Source organism: Amblyomma maculatum, chromosome 9 (assembly GCF_055883805.1).
Source record: "Amblyomma maculatum isolate TAMU_Amacu chromosome 9, ASM5588380v1, whole genome shotgun sequence".
In the NCBI taxonomy this organism is placed as follows: Eukaryota; Metazoa; Arthropoda; class Arachnida; order Ixodida; family Ixodidae; genus Amblyomma; species Amblyomma maculatum.
Genome location: NC_139352.1, coordinates 128,126,209 through 128,142,755, shown reverse-complemented (window position 1 = coordinate 128,142,755; position 16,547 = coordinate 128,126,209). Strand labels below are relative to the sequence as shown.

Below are 16,547 nucleotides of genomic sequence, written 5' to 3'. Positions count from 1 at the left end.
TATTCCATTGGAATTGCGTATACTGTACAAAGAGCGGCGTTTCGGCAACGCCAACTCGTCGGACAGAGTTACTGAAAAAAAAGAAAAAGTCAACGAAGAGATCCTGCTAGCGAGGCTGCCTGTGCAGAGGCGCTTGTATGACGACGCTTCCGGAAATGTGAAACCTGCGGAGTAGGCGGTATTCAGAGACAACCTTTCGCCGGACGAGATGCACCTACCCGACGCCATTCCGAACTTCGCAACGCCCGACGGGTCTAATAAAAGACCGCTGTCCGCGTTGGTTTCTTGCGTCTTTGTCTCGGTTCCGCTATACCGAGAAACGATATAGAAACCGATGCCGGTGTTGCAGAACGTGATCCCGTCCTCGCCATTGCAAAGCTGGATGAAACAAGTGCATAAAAGGTTACGCGAGGGGCTCCTTTTGTACTCACTCGCTTGTAAGTGGAAGACAGAGAAATAGAAGGAAGCACACTAAGAACGAACTTAAAAGAGGGAACTAAAAATAGATGAATAAAGAAACAATGAAATATGTGAACAACAAGACAGGGAGTAGCAAAAGGAAGCAAGAAGAATGAAAAAAAAATGAGAAATAGAAGACGCAGTGATCCAGAAGGAAGAATACATGAACGAAGGGAAAGCACAAAAGAATGGACAAGAAAACAAACTCAAGATGCAAGCAATGACTAGGACAAGCTGCTTTGCAGAGCCTGCGGCCGATGGCTTTTGTTGAAATCTCACGTTATGAGTCTCTTTAGAAGAAAACGGATGCGGACAGCCACCTTGAAGCTTATTATCGCTTCAAAGTACCAGCACGTCACAAAAGTCCGCGGCTGGCCATTGTGTGCATTGTCTGGACAATCACGATAACCACTACCAGTAGCACCAACATAAATGACCCAACGACATCCAAAGCACGACAGAGTCCGCTTCCATCTTCATCATCATCAACATCAGCCTGACTATACCCACTGCAGGGCGAAGGCTTCTCCCATATTTCTCCACTTAACCCGGTTCTGTGCTAGCTGCATCCACTTGACCCCCGCGAACTTCTTAACCTCATCCGCCCTCCTAACTTTCTGCCGTCCCCTGCTACGCTTTCCTTCCCTTGGAATCCAGTTTGTTGCCCTAAGCGACCATCGGTTATCCTCTCTTCGCACCACATGTCCTGCCCATGCCCATTTCTTCTTCTTAATTTCCACTAGAATGTCGGTAACTTGAGCTATTTCTCTGACCCACTCTGCGCGCTTCCTCTCTTAATGTTACCCCTACCATTTTGCGTTCCATAGCCCTTTGGGTTTGTATCGTATATAGCACGGCGGGGCCCTCGCATCAGCAGCGTGTGTGACGCAGCCGATATCTGTATCGCAATCGAGGCATGCTGGCGAGGGAACACTCCCTCTCCACCTCAGTGTATAAGTAGCCGGCTGATCAATAAACGGGCATTCCTTCTGCTCCCCTTGCTCGGTGCCTCTGGTCACGCTTCGTCCGCGGAACACAACGATACATGGTGTCAGAAGTGGGATGAGCGTCGACGTCCGGTCTGGGTGAACCAAAGATACCACTGCAAGATCGGCCCAATGGATTTCCTGAAGCCACCAACACCGCTGAGCTCGGCCGGGGAAATTGCCAAGAACTGGCAAGCATTCAAGCAAAGGTTCGAATTTTTCCTCGCCGCATCAGAGCCAACCGACAAGCCTCGATCAGAGTCGTGCAAGGCGGCACTTCTACTGAGTGTGGCAGGCGAGGAAGCCATCGAGATCTTCAACACGTTCAGCTTCGGCGAGGGCGAGAGCAAGATTGACTACGCTACGGTCATTAGGAAGTTTGATGCGTACTGTGCGGCTCAGCAGAACGAAGTGCATGAGCGCTACGTCTTCCGCACGCGAGTCCAGACCCCTGGTGAGTCGTTTGAATCTTTTCTACGAGACTTAAAAACCCAGGCACGAGCATGCAACTTCGGCTCTCAGATGGAGGCAATGATCAGGGACCAAATTGTTTTTGGTACAAATGACGAGAAAGTTCGGGAAAGTTTGCTGCGTGACACCACACTGACGCTACAGAAGGCTGAGCAGACTGCTAAAGCAGCTGAAGTGGCAGCTGAGCAAAAGAAAGTATGGACACGGGAGGAAAGCCACATTGATGCGATGCACAAGGAACACTTGTGTAGACAAAGAGTGTTGCCCAGACGTAACACTTGTCGTAACTGCGGACGTATGCACGCGCCACGAAGCTGTCCGGCATTCGGAAAAACATGCTGGAAGTGCCAACGACCTAATCATTTTGCTATCTGCTGCAGAAAGGCTGCCGAGGTTGGCGAACTTCACGGCGCAGAAGATAACTTCGACATTCTGGATGTATCGCGCAGCGTGGCAAGCCAACACGACTGGACAGTGCGTGCCCAAATCAAGAACATGCCGTTCGAATTCAAGGTAGATACAGGAGCGCAAGCAAATCTACTACCCTTGGGATGCTACCGTAAAATTCGCCCCAAGCCGCCCCTGAAACCCAGCAGCACGGTGTTGCGCTCCTACGGCGGCGGTGTGATCAAGCATGAGGGTGTCATTCGTACAGAAGTAGCACTGGGTGACCGCTGTACTGTCCTCGATTTCTTCGTGGTGTCCAAGGGGCGTCAGGCCATTTTGGGCCTACATGCCAGCGAGACGCTGGGACTCGTGTCACGCGTACATACAGTTTCACAAAATAGCTCCGAGGAGATTACAAAGACGTTTCGCCACTTGTTCACAGGAACCGGGTGCGTGGAAAGGGTCTATCGGATGGTTCTGCGTGACGATGCTACGCCAGTAGTCCAAACAGCCCGGCGAGTACCGCTGGCCCTCCAGGAGCCCCTTCGAGAAGAACTAGCGCGCATGGAGCGCGCCGGCATTATTGCCAAGATCACAGAGCCCACAGACTGGGTAAGCCCATTGGTCATTGTGCGAAAGAAAAGACGGGAAGATTAGAGTATGTATCGACCCAGGCGAATTAACCAGTGTGTCAAGAGGGAACATTACACAATGCCGCGACGCGAGGACATCGAGGCAGAGTTAGCAGGTGCTAAAGTTTTCTCGCGCCTTGACGCAAACTCCGGGTTCCATCAAATTCCGTTGGACGACGACACCTCCCGGATTTGCACCTTTGCAACGCCATTCGGGCGCTACAGATTTCTGCGCTTACCGTTTGGTATATCATCAGCGTCAGAGGTATTTCAGAACACCCTGAATGAAATTGTTGAGGGTCTTTCCGGCGTCAGAGTATACGTCGATGACGTGCTAGTCTGGGGGTCGTCTAGAGAGGAGCATGACATGCGCCTGCAGTCGGTACTGCGAGCAGCAGAAGGCGCTGGATTGACATTTAACCCGGACAAGTGCTCCATTGGTGTCGACAAAATAGAGTTTCTGGGTGACGTAATTGACAAGGACGGGATACAGCCAAGCCCATCACTGATAAAAGGCATGACACAAATGCCACCACCGCTGATAAGCTCGCGGTACAGAGAATGCTGGGCGTCGTGAACTATTTCAGTAAGTTCATGCCGTCGTTAGCCCAGAGGACCACCCTTCTCAGAAACATTATCAAGAAAAGTGCTGCGTTTGCCTGGACGCCCAATCACGCTAAAGAGTGGAGGCAGCTGTGCGACAGTCTAAGTACTCCGCCCTTGCTGACAATTTTCGATCCAACAAAACCAACAAAGGTGTCTTGTGATGCATCGCGAAACGGAATCGGGGCCGCGCTATTGCAGTGTCACAACGACACATGGAAGCCGGTAGCGTACGCTTCTCGAGCACTGACAGAGTGCGAGCAGCGGTACTCGCAAATTGAAAAGGAGGCGTTGGCGGTTGTGTACGGCTGCGAGAAATTCAATCATTTTGTTTACGGTCAATCGATTATCCTTGAGACTGATCACCATCCCTTGCTCGCTGTCTCGCAGAAAGCCATTGGAGACATGCCCCCACGGTTGCAGCGGTTTTTTCTGCGCCTTCTTCGCTACGACGTCAAAATGCAGTTTACTCCAGGAAAGAAGCTTGCTGTCCCGGGCAACAACCGAGACCATCGCGGAAAACGACGTCATTAACGACGAGACTGAAGTTCACGCAGTGAGTGTGATCTCTTCACGTGTTACCGAGAGCACTTGGGGAAGGTTGGCAAAGGAAACTAGTCGTGATGGAGACCTAAAGCAAGTGTGTGACGATCTGGCGGCCGGAAAACCACTTAAAGGACAGTGGAAGCCGTTTGAGGGAGAAGTCTCTCATGTGAAAGGCATACTCTTAAAGGGGTACAAAGTTGTCATTCCAACTTCCATGAGAAAAGAAACCTTGGAACGAATTCATCAAGGCCATCTGGGCATTAATAAATGCAAATCAAGGGCACGGCATCTGGTCTTCTGGCCAGGAATAAACTCCGATATAGAAGCATTTTTACAGACATGTTCTGCGTGCAGGACACACGCCTACAGACAGCCACCGGAGCCGTTAATGTTGCGCCCGGTACCTAATCAACCATGGCATCGTGTAGGCATAGATATTTTTGAGCATGGCGGACGGTCATACCTATGCATCTACGACGCACTATCAAACTTTCCTGAAGTAGAGCTGCTGAAAGATACTTCCGCGAAGACTGTCATTGAAGCAACAAGCGCGATTTTCGCCAGATACGGCATACCAGTGGAAGTTTGTTCAGACAATGGACCCCAATTTTGTGGCCATGCTTTTGCCGCTTTTGCTCGAACGTACGACTTCAACCACATCACTTCAAGCCCTAGGTACCCCCAATCCAACGGTCTGGCGGAAAAGGGCGTTCAAGTAGTGAAGAGGATTTTAAAGAAAACCATTGAAATGAATCAAGATTTTTGGCTCGGTCTTCTTGCTTACAGATCAACGCCAATGGAATACGGGCCATCACCAGGCGAGGTGCTTCAGAGAAGAAGACTTCGGACAACGTTACCCGACGTCCGGCCATCTCCAATCCACAACGTACAAAAGCGTCATCAGACCGAAAATTCAAACCGACAACTAGCACCGCTTAACCCTGGAGACACGGTCCGCATCAAAAAGGGGGCATGGGCGACGAAAGGTCAAGTCATTCAAGTTTTCGGATATTCCAGGTCCTATAACATAATCACCGAAGACGGCACAATCTTGCGCCGCAATCGCCGGCATCTGCTGCCTACAAGGGAGGCGAAAGGCTGCTATCAGCCCGACAACAACCCCTGCCAAGTAGCAGATCACACCTCTTCAGAATCCAGCAGCCGAAATTCCACAGGGTCAACGGCCACAACTGCCAGCATTCCTGCCTCCGTCAACTCTCCTGCAACAGTACAACAGCACCAACAATCTGTATGCAGAAGATCTACCCGAGAACGAGGGCCGCCACAGAGGCTTGCTTATGATCGAAACTTTGTGCAGATTTCCTAGGTTCGGTATTTCATTTCTATCCCATGTTTGTTTTCCTTTGAAAGAAAAGGGGATGTATCGTATATAGCACGGCGGGGCCCTCGCATCAGCAGCGTGTGTGACGCGGCCGATATCTGTATCGCAATCGAGGCATGCTGGCGAGGGAACACTCCCTCTCCACCTCAGTGTATAAGTAGCCGGCTGATCAATAAACGGGCATTCCTTCTGCTCCCCTTGCTCGGTGCCTCTGGTCACGCTTCGTCCGCGGAACACAACGATACAGGGTTGTCATCAACTTAAGTAGAACTCTCTTGGTTAGCCTCCATGTTTCAGCCCCATAGGTGAGTACAGGTAAAATGCAACTGTTGTATACTTTCCTCTTTAGCGATACCGGTAAGCTGCTAGTCATAATCCGCGAGTGCTTGCCAAATGCGCTCCATCCCAATCTTATTCTTGTTATTTCTTCCGCTTCCATATTCCTCTAAATGGTTCTCTCCCGAAGAGAGCCAATTGTGGGACGCTTACCCCAGCACATTTCCCGACCTTGGACCGAATTACGGGACTCGCTTTAAAGATATGGAGTGTGACGTCAAAATGATGACATCACGCATGAGACGTCAACGCGTAACGAAACGTGGGATCAGTCATCATAGTGCCGCACCGGGTCATTCATTGAGGTGGCAAGAGGTTTATTTGCACGTCAAGAAGCCATTTGCCAACTCATTTTACAGATAGACGCAGTGAATAAAATAAGTGATGCTTTATGTTTTCAGAAAACTGGCTTTCGAGTTAAGCACCATAAATCAAAACAAAAAGCACATAGTTTTCCATTGAACGGTTTGGTGGGTTACATTTGTCGCCACGAGGGCGCCTGGTGGATGGCGGCCTTCAGGAAAACAGCTGACTCTACGGCTAGCTTCCTTATTTTACGCGTCATCATTTGAATTCAAGGTATTGTGTGGTACGTGGTCCTATACGCAGGGAGAAACTTGTTCGAGGTCAATGTAATCGCGGTTCTGCTTATTTTTTTTTTGTAAAACAAGTGGACGCTGTTGACAGAAATAAACCTTTATGGCCGTATGAACGTCTGGCACACAAATGATTCGTTTAAAACAGTCAAAAGGACAAGGAGTTGAGTGTACCATGCCAACCACGCACATTTGTTTACGCGGTAAGGCACTTTCGCCGTCACCTCTGGGTGCACTGCTAAGCGCACGCACCACTTCAGTGCGCCAACTTTTGAGATGTCCCATGGCTCACGCACTTGCTCACGGTCGGTTGTGCGAGATCAACAATCTGTTCGTTGCCAAAGCAGAGGTGGAATCCTCGGGATGTTAACAAAAATTAGAAGTCGTAGTGCACGCAGTACTTGCCGCCGCAACGACAGGGGGCTGGCCTGCACGCTCGCTTCGCTGTTCATCGACGAGTTGTCGCACAACCATTCTGTTCTCTCCTTGTCAAGTCGAAATAGTCACCGCAACAGCTCTTCCGGCAAATAAATTGCATTTTCGAACATCTTCCTTCGTGATGGCTCGAGCCGACGTTACACCGCTACCGTTCTAGCTCAAAAATGCTATGGATCGACACATCGCGTTCCAAACAACATGTTTAAAACCGCGGGCATAATGAAGTGTGCACCGGCACCTACTTTTTTACCTCCACGATGATGTAGCAGCTTCACGTGACGCAACCTTTCAAGATGGTGGAGGCGGCGGCCAACAGGAGCGGGATTTTTTAAACAATGATCCCCATTTCAGAGAGGTTGTAGAGCGGTCCGTATTCGGCCCCTGATTCGCAAACTTGAATTTCGAACGCCTCTCTGCACATTTGCACTTTCGGAATCCGCTGCGTATTCCGAAAAGGGACACACCTTTTGTCTGCGTTAGATAGTCTATAGCCGCCAAGTGCCATATCTAAGATCATTGCATATCTTCTCTTCAAATAGATAGCCTATATCTGGCAGGGGCCCGTTTCTAGGGACCATCGCTTATCTCATCTTCACACTAGGTATTCCAGCCGCCTGCAAAGCACTTAATAGGGGCGTGTGAATGAAATCGTTTCAAAATCTAATCCGGTCAGAATAGCCTTACTTTGCTACCGAATTGAATAAAAAAAGTCTAGCTATGAACGAAACCCGAATTTCAAGAACCGCATAAGATACGAATCGAATATTCGAATGATTATCGGATACTTACGAAACAAATATTTGAACGAAATATCGAGGAGCTAACAGGAGCGCTGTAATTCACAGCTGTAAAAAAAAAAGCGCAACCATAATCTCCGCTATGAAGCGCGTAGCAATGCATCAATGTAATAGCTCTGTAGCCGTCAATTCATGCGCCCAGCAAAGCTACCGTTCGCAAATGGCTTAGACGGCGAGCAAGTTATCGCCATGGCTCAGTTGACAAGAGAGACGATAATTATGAACCGTGACTTTCAACATCGGGCAAGAAGTCTACGTTTTCTCGTCATGACTGAACGCTGTTGCCTCTCTCCTCTTGATGATCACATGTGTAAGCAACCATAATGACTTCACACGAATTGATCCTTCGTCGCTGCGTTGAACACGACACCGGTTACGGCAGTGAGCTGTAGGACGCTTCTTTCGAAACATTGCCTTTAAGGAAAACTGCTACGCTCACTATTAAAATACTGTGTCTGTTGTTAAAGAAACAAAAAGAAACAACAACAATCGAACACTTAAGACCGTATTCGAATCGCTTGGAATGACATCTTTGAACATGCAATATTTGAGTCGTTCAGTGATTTGAACATGACAATATTGTTACGGGGATGTACTTAATGCAATGGCACTGCGATGAGCTGAACTCGACGCTAAGACTTCAGTAGCCGTGCAGTATCCACTCTGTCTGCGTCGTCCTCTTTTGCAACGCTTCGTCGTGCCCGCGTTCCTCGGTCGTCGTCTTTGTCAGTGAGCAAATCACTTTGGTCCCGCGTTTCCCGGTAACACTACCCCCTCGGCAAAAGGCAACGTCCCGGTGCGTATTAGGCGTGCGGTGTGGAGGGGGAGTAATATGGCTTTAGGCGGGCGACATGTACGATTTCGGAAGTGGGTGTAGCAGTCGGTGACTTTGGGTGGAGCGGTGCAATCTCATAGGTCATGTCGGTCACTGGGTGTAGTACACGGTAAGGACCTGTGTAGTGGGGCAGAAGTTTTTGACACAACCCCACACGACGGCACGGAAGCCAGAGCAACGCCAGAGATCCGGGAGGATAGTGCACATTGCGGTGGTGAGCGTCGTAGCGGCGTTTTTGAGCTTCTTGAGAGATGGTGAGATTGTGACGAGTAATCTGGCGAGCAGCGTCGGCTCGGGCGATGGTATCGCCGGCGTAGGTTGTGACGGGGCCAGCGGCGGGAAGCAAAGTGTCGAAGGGCAGTAAGAGGTCTCTTCCAAAGAGAAGATAGAATGGAGAGTACCCAGCAGTGAAATGACGCGAAGAGTTATATGCAAAGGTGACAAATGGCAGACTAATATTCCAGTCGCGATGGCTGTCGGATACGTACATTGCGAGCATGTCGGTGAGTGTGCGGTTAATACGCTCCGTAAGGCCGTTCGTCTAAGGGTGATACGCAGTGGTGAACTTGTGCCGAACGGAGCAAGAACGAAGTATTTCCTCAACAACTCGGGAAAGGAAACAGCGGCCATGGTCGGTAAGTAGTTGACGGGGAGCACCATGGTGAAGTATGATGTACAAAAGGAAGTCAGCAACGTCTGTGGCGCAGCTGGTTGGAATGGCGCGAGTGATCACGTACCGCGTGGCATAATCGGTGGCCACAGCAATCCATTTGTTTCCTGACAAGGACTCGGGGAAGGGCCCTAGGAGGTGAATGTCAACAGGAGAAAATGGCTCAGTCGGGATAGCAATCGGCGGCAGGCGTCCAGGTGGTAGCACAGGGGGTTTCTTCCGGCGTTGACAAAGGTCGCAAGCGGCTACATAACGTTGGACAGAGCGGTAGAGTCCAGGCCAGAAGAAACGCCGGCGCACGCGGTCGTATGTGCGTGAGAGGCCAAGATGACCAGCTGTAGGGGCGTTGTGCATTTGTTCGAGAACGGCAGAGCGTAGGTGTTGGGGAACGACTAGCAAGTGCTCAGCGCCATCAGGTCGCATGTTGCGGCGGTATAGCGTATTCCCATGAAGGAAGAACAGGGCGAGGGAAGACTCACGGCTGTGTGTGCGGAGGCGGTCGATAAGAGAAGTGAGGGTTGGGTCCAAGCGCTGTTCGTCGGCTATGTGGGAAAAGTCCGATATAGAGAAGACACAGGGGTCCAACTCATGGTCAGTAGAGGAAGGGGGATCGATGGGTAACGGGACAGACAGTCTGCATCCTGGGGGAGCCGACCGGATTTGTATACAACGGAAAAGGTGTACTCCTGCAAGCGCAGTGCCTAGCGGCCGAGGCGGCCAGCAGGATCCTTGAGGGAAGAGAGCCAATATAAGGCGTGGTGATCGGTAATTACAGTGAAGGGTCGGCCAAACAAGTAGGGCCCAAACGAGAGCCAGGCACTCCCGTTCCGTAATCATCATCATCAGCCTGATTATACCCACTGCAGGGCGAAGGCCTCTCCCATATTTCTCCACTTAACCCGGTTCTGTGCTAGCTGCATCCACTTGACCCCTGCGAACTTCTTAATCTCATCCGCCCACCTAACTTTCTGCCGCCCCCTGCTACGCTTTCCTTCCCTTGGAATCCAGTTTGTTACCCTCAGCGACCATCGGTTATCCTCTCTTCGCACTACATGTCCTGCCCATGTCCGTTTCTTCCGTAATAGAAAGTTCTGTTCCGCTGATGACAGGAGACGACTGGCGTAGGCAATCACGCATTGTTGGCCGCGTTGGCGCTGTGCAAGAATGGCATCAATCACGTGGCCACTGGCGTCAGTGCGACGTTCCGTCGGGGCAGACGGGTTGAAATGGGCCAACACAGGAGGATTGATGAGAACAGCGATGAGGGTGGAGAATGCGTTAGACTGCTCTGGTCCCCATGAGAAAGAAACGCCTTTCTTCAGGAGATTGGTGAGAGGAAGAGCAACAGCGGCAAAGTTTGGGACGAACCGGTGAAAATAAGCACAGTCCTATAAAGCTGCGGCCATCACGGGGTGAATGGGGGATGGAAAAGCACTGACAGTGTGAACTTTGTCGGGATCGGGTTGCACGCCGGTGGCATTCCCCAAATGGCCAAGCACTTTAAGTTCGCGGTGACCAAAACTGTACTTCTTTTAATTCAGTTGAAGTCCGGCACGGCGGAAAAGTGCCAAAGCGGAAGAAAGGCGACAAAGATGGCTTTCGAACGAGGGCGAGAAGACAATCACGTCATCCAAGTAACATAGACAAGTCGTCCATTTGAAGCCGCGGAGTAAGCAGTCCATCATTCGTTCAAACGTAGCAGGGGCGTTGCAAAGTCCAGAAGGCATAAGCTTAAATTGGTAAAGTCCATCGGGCGTGACAAAAGCTGTCTTCTCGCGGTCTTGCTCGTCAACAGAGATCTATCTGCCAGTAGCCGCTACGAAGGTCGATGGAGGAAAAGTAGCGGGCTCCATGTAAACAGTCCAAGGCATCGTCTATTCGCGGCAGCGGGTAAACATCTTTCCTTGTAATATTGTTCAGATGTCGATAGTCGACGCAAAAGCGCCAACTGTTGTCTTTCTTTCTAGCGAGCACGACAGGAGATGCCCAGGGGCTGTTCGAAGGTTCGATGATATCGTTGCCCAACATCTTGTCGACCTCCTGCTGGATGACTTGGCGCTCAGAAAGGTACACACGATAAGGCCTCCGATGTACAGGTTTTGAATCGCCGGTGTCAGTGCGGTGAGTCACAAGTGATGTTTGGCCCAGAGAACCGGCAGCAAAGTCAAAAATGTCGGAGAAGGATAACAAAAGGTTGTGCAGGTCCTGAGCGTATTCGGGGCTGAGATCAGAGGCAATCATTGCAGAAATAGGGTCGGTAATTGTGGTGGAGAGTACGGGTGTTGGAAGGACGCTTGAATGTGGGCCAGGAATGAGTGCACAAATGGTGCAGTCTGTGAGAGGGGAGAAGGTAGCAAGGGATATTCCTTCGGGGAGAACTTGGGGTGACAGGCTGAAGTTCAGGATAGGAAGGTAGGTGCTGTTCTGTGTAACGCGTACGTTCAGATGAGGAAGAACGACGTTGCGGTCAAGAAAGACCTCGGTGAAGGGCAAGCAACATAGTCACCGTCAGGCACAGGCGGGAAAGGTGACAGAGGTAGGTAAACAGTAGAGTCAGGGGGCAGGCGAGCGAACTCGGTGGAGTGAAGGTGGGGTGTAGATGGAGGATGTTCTGAGCAGACAGGTAGGTCCAAACGAAGAAGGCCGCTGGAGCAGCCGATAAGGGCAGAGTGGGTCGTTAAAAAGTCAAGGCCGAGGATCACATTGTGAGGGCACTGGTTGAGGACAGTGAACAAAACAGGGATCTGCGATGACCGGCAAGGGTGACTCGGGTAGTGCACAGCCCAGTGACGGCAGCAGTACTGCCATCGGCAACACGAACGGTGGGCGAAGCGGCGGGAGTCTGTACTTTCTTGAGGCGGCGGCAAAACGATGAGCTCATGATCGAGACTTGAGCACCAGTGTCAATGAGGGCAGAGACGGGAACACCATCCACGAACAGGGAGAGGAGATTACAGGGCGAAGAAATGGGCAGTAGAGGATTTCCAGGTCGGGGTACCAATGCAGCGTCACCTCCGGGCGCTGCATTGGCTAGTTTCCTGTGAAGCGGCCGGCAGAGGACGGCGAGGAACTGCGGGTAGGAAGAGGTGAACGGGAACGGCGGGCTGACGGGGAAGGATAGCGACTGGACACAGGAGGAGGCGGAGTGGTATCGGTGCGGGGCGGCTCATAACGAGGCGTAAAACGGCGGTGACCGTAATCGGAGTAGCGGTCAACGTAAGGAAAACGTCGAGGTGGTGATGTCCAACGGCTGCGGCAGTGGCGAGAGATGTGGCCAATACGCGAGCAGGTGAAACAAATCGGCCTGTCGTCAGGGGTGCGCCACTCATCAGGATTGCGGTATCGATAACGTGGCGTGTAGGTGTTGCGGGGCGTAGCGGTGGCGACCATGGGAGGGACGGGGCTCGAACTGTGGTGTTCCACGGTGTGGCTATAGGGGACGCCCAAGTTGGCAACCTCTTGACGAACGACAGCTTGAATGAGGGATATGTTGCTGTACGAGGAGGGCGGGTTGGATGCAGCAGGAACGAGCGCTTCCAGTTCACGACGCACGATGCGGGTCACATTTTCAGTGTTGGAAGGTTGCCTTAGGGTCGGCAGATCCTCGCACGTGGAGCTAGGGGCAGTGTTGGGGAGCCGATCGAAGCGATGTGCAATGCGTCTGTGTTTGGCCTGCTCGAAATGTCGACAAACCTGCAGAACGGTGTCAACCGTAGAACAGTCCCGACAGAGTAGAAGATTGAAGGCATCGTCGGCCCCACCTTATCAGGTTCTGTTATGTCTTTATCAACTTTTCGGCAGAGGGCCAGAACGTCTTGTATATACGTAATATAAGGCTTGGTAGATGTCTGGGCACGTGTAGCGAGGTCCCTCTTGGCGGCGAGTTGACGGCCAACCGGTTTCCGAACAGGTCACGGCGTTTTTGTTTGCAAACATCCCAGGTGGGTATATCTGCTTCATGTGTTTCGAACCACACGCGTGCCGTGCCAGTAAGGTAGAAGATGACATTGGCCAGCATCAGCGTGGCGTCCCACCTGTCGTGCTGGCTAACACGCTCATAAAGCGAAAGCCAGTCCTCGACATCGACCTCATCTGTACCGCAGAATGGGCCAGGGTCACGGGGGTGGGCTACGACAACAGTTGGAGTTGCGGAGGTAGATGAAGTCGCGTCGGTTGTCCTCGTGACGGTTCCGAGGTGACGGCCACTGCGGAGATCCAGCGTCAGATTGTGTCGAACCCGCGACCTCCACCAAGATGATACGAGGATGTACTTAAAGTAACGGCACTGCGATGGGCTGAACTCGACGCTAAGACTTCAGTAGCCGTGCAGTATCCACTCTGTCTGCGTCGTCCTCTTTCTCGACGCTTCGTCGTGCCCGCGTTCCTCGATCGTCGTCTTTGTCAGTGAGCACATCACTTTGGTCCCGCGTTTGCCGGTAATATTAATGTTGGTCCAATACTTCTTGTTAACATCCCCGCCTTCGCTCATCCTCCCTATTTTCGTATCTATCCGGTCCTACATCGAGCTATTAATTCGCTCACACCACTACCATCTGATCTGCTCATGGTCCTGGTTAGCTAAGTTGGTAGAGCGACTGTCGCGGAAAGGTGGTGGCCCCGGATTTCATCACCGGACGAAGACGAATGTTTCTTCAACTAAAACGTTTCTAAGAAAGCTGTGTAGCTTTTCTTTGTAGCTGTATGGCGGCGCTTGGGTGGATGTCAATTAGTAATTAACGCCTTATTAGAATATACGATATAGCAAACATTGTAATCTTGGCAGACCCTAGTAATTTCCTCTATCAGCGATAACGTAGCAGATAAACCTTCGGATACCTTACCCCTTATTATTAAGTGTTGCATCTGCAACACTTCAGTTTAAATATTTAATGTTCCAGCTGTAATGACTAATTACTGGCTGTGTATATTGTTTCTTTAAGACTAGATTTTCGTGGGTTGTTCTTTATTTATACTATTTATATATTTGGCACATTTCTTTTGACTTAGATTTATCGATTTATGGTAGGTTGTAGCAAAATACAGATTTTGCCATGGGACCGAGGCTAAAGGTGACGTACAAGTCACTTGACTGGGCCTTCGGCACCACAATTGACATGTGCAACACAACGCAACAGGCACAGAGCAGCACAAAATAGTCAGTCATATGTCAGAATGTAATACAAACACAAACCAGGAGCAAAACACATAAAATGCAATCTTTAACATACATCAAGGTAACAGTGTCAACAGTAGTTGCTATTACACAACGGAAATAGGAAACAAATAGTCACGTATGTTCCAAAAAGTACATCTTAATTGTTTATTTGAATGTTAACAAGGAGGATGATTGTTCAAGTAGATAAAATATGCCAGGATAACAGTTAAAGAGGTTAGGGATTTGCCAGTGAATTAACTGCATTCCATACTGATCCTTATGCGAGGTTTTATAAAGTTCACATTTCTAAAGACGTAATTTGGATCTGTGTTGATAAACGTACTTAAAAACGCATTACTGTCAGCTTTGTATTGTCGGTATATAAATTCGGATAGTCGTTGTTTATAGAGGGCTGTAATACTTATTATATTGCTTAGTTTAAAGTATGCAGATGCAGAATCATATCTAGACAGATAGATCTCACTTCCTCTTCAAAATACATAATTGCATTTCCCCACCTTTAAAGTGCATTCCAAGTCCTGAGGTATTAATTCTGTTTGCTTCCTTCATACTAATTTCATTTCAAACGTTATGGTCTTCACGTTTTTCTTTCTTTTGACAGAAGGGCGGTGATCATCATTATTCAGAAAACATCCCCCTATTTCCGCTCCTTGTTTATGCAAAGAGGTCCTTCAGTATAGAACATGTATGATTATTTCTTTTATTTCCTCGTTTTGAGATCTCCGCTTTGACCTGCAGGCGTTTCCTTTAGTGGTCCTATTTCATCTTGGGAAAATGATCTTTTTGTCATTCAAGCCTCTAACAACAATCGTATTCTGAAATAATCTTCTTTATTTTCACTGAGAATATCATACCTTTTTTTTTTTTTTATTTCATGCGTTGCTTTCTCGCGTGTTTTTGCAGCGCACCGTCTCCGTCTGTTTTTTAGATCTCTAATTGTTTTTTAGACAAAATATCTTTATGCGTACAGACCAGCGGCACGCGACTGAGTGCCAATTATTCTTTCCTAAGCAGAGACACCGCCGTATTGTCACAAAATGTAAAAACAAAGAAAACGTACCCATAAGTTCAAAAATAAGGTGTTAGATTCAGCCAAAACTGCAAAAGTCTAGGTCGTTACGTGTTCGCCCGGAAGTTATCGTCATCTGTCTCTGTTTCCTGTTTCCCCGCTGTACCCAGGAGTAAAAGAGAGCGGAAAGGAAGTCCGCGAGGATTGAATGGGTGCACGAAAGAGAACCGTACGTCTTTTGAAGGAATCGTCACTGTTCCCGCCCGGAGATGTTATTCAAAGTCTCCAAAACAGAAGCGTCCGGATCAGAAAAAACATTTGGAAGTAAAGAAATTCACAACGAAGGGGCGGGGAGGAGAACACTGCTGTTGCGAATGGACCCAATACGCGGTCCCCGAATGCGACTGTCCATTTGAAGACACGCACCCCCTTATTGAAGGAACAATGAGATACACTGGCACGCTGACTTGGCAGCTGCTCGGCTCAAGAAAACAAGAACAGCCAAAGAGTTATAGTTACAAGGAGACCGCGCAGAAGCCCAGAACATATAACGCAGTGTGTTGGTCTTGGTCCCTTGGGACAAAAATAAAGGAAGCGCATATGAAATGAACGGTGAGGAGGATGGCGAATGTGCTGTAAGGAAGCAAAGCCTGAGTCTTTCCGTTTTCGGGTGCAATGAGAGGGGCTGAGAAATAAACTGCAGCGGCCATGTTTTATTAAACCCGGGGAATTTTCTTTTAATTCATTTGCTTATTTACACCAAAAAGTACACAGCAGTTATTTCGCAATGCGAAAGAGCCGGGTCTGTTTTCTTGCGATTGCCAAGGAATGAAGATTGGAGTTGATTTACTACAACGATTTCTCTAATATGCCATCTCACGGAAGTCTATGGTGGTTGTCAAATCTAGCTAGCACTAGGCGGTTGGGTATCTATCGAGTATTCTCCTGTGTCCCTGCAGTTCAGTTCAGTTCAGTCGTTCAGTCGTGTCCGACTCTTCGTGACCCTATAGACCATGTCACGCCACGCTTTCCGGTCTCTCACTATCTTCCTAACATCACATAACTTCATCTGCAGCGCCTCGAGGATGCCATCTAACCATCGCGTTCGCTGCCTACCACTTCTCCGATGACGGTTTGGTACTTATCGCTTGTGCTCCGATGTTCCCGGGTTCAATAAAGAAAGAAACATTGATTCTTGTGTCGCTCTCTGCTTGCGCAGGCGGTTTTTGGCAAGTCTTGAATGTTGTTTCTGAGCTATCCCAGA

The 16,547-nt window shown here is 49.6% G+C and overlaps 2 protein-coding genes across 2 annotated transcripts in view; one reads left to right on the top strand and one right to left on the bottom strand.

Annotated features, from left to right (window-relative positions):
• The window catches only part of LOC146180358 (beta-1,3-galactosyltransferase 5-like), a 277,397-nt gene that overhangs the window by 160,047 nt on the left and 100,803 nt on the right, over positions 1 to 16,547 (bottom strand). The gene's annotated exons all lie outside the window — the stretch shown is intronic.
• LOC146180359 (uncharacterized) lies at positions 1,359 to 5,652 on the top strand. The gene is made up of 2 exons (XM_084579550.1): positions 1,359 to 2,915; positions 3,929 to 5,652. Exons 1-2 carry the CDS (start codon positions 1,578 to 1,580, stop codon positions 4,070 to 4,072), a joined length of 1,482 nt encoding a protein of 493 aa, XP_084435676.1. The 5' UTR covers positions 1,359 to 1,577; the 3' UTR covers positions 4,073 to 5,652.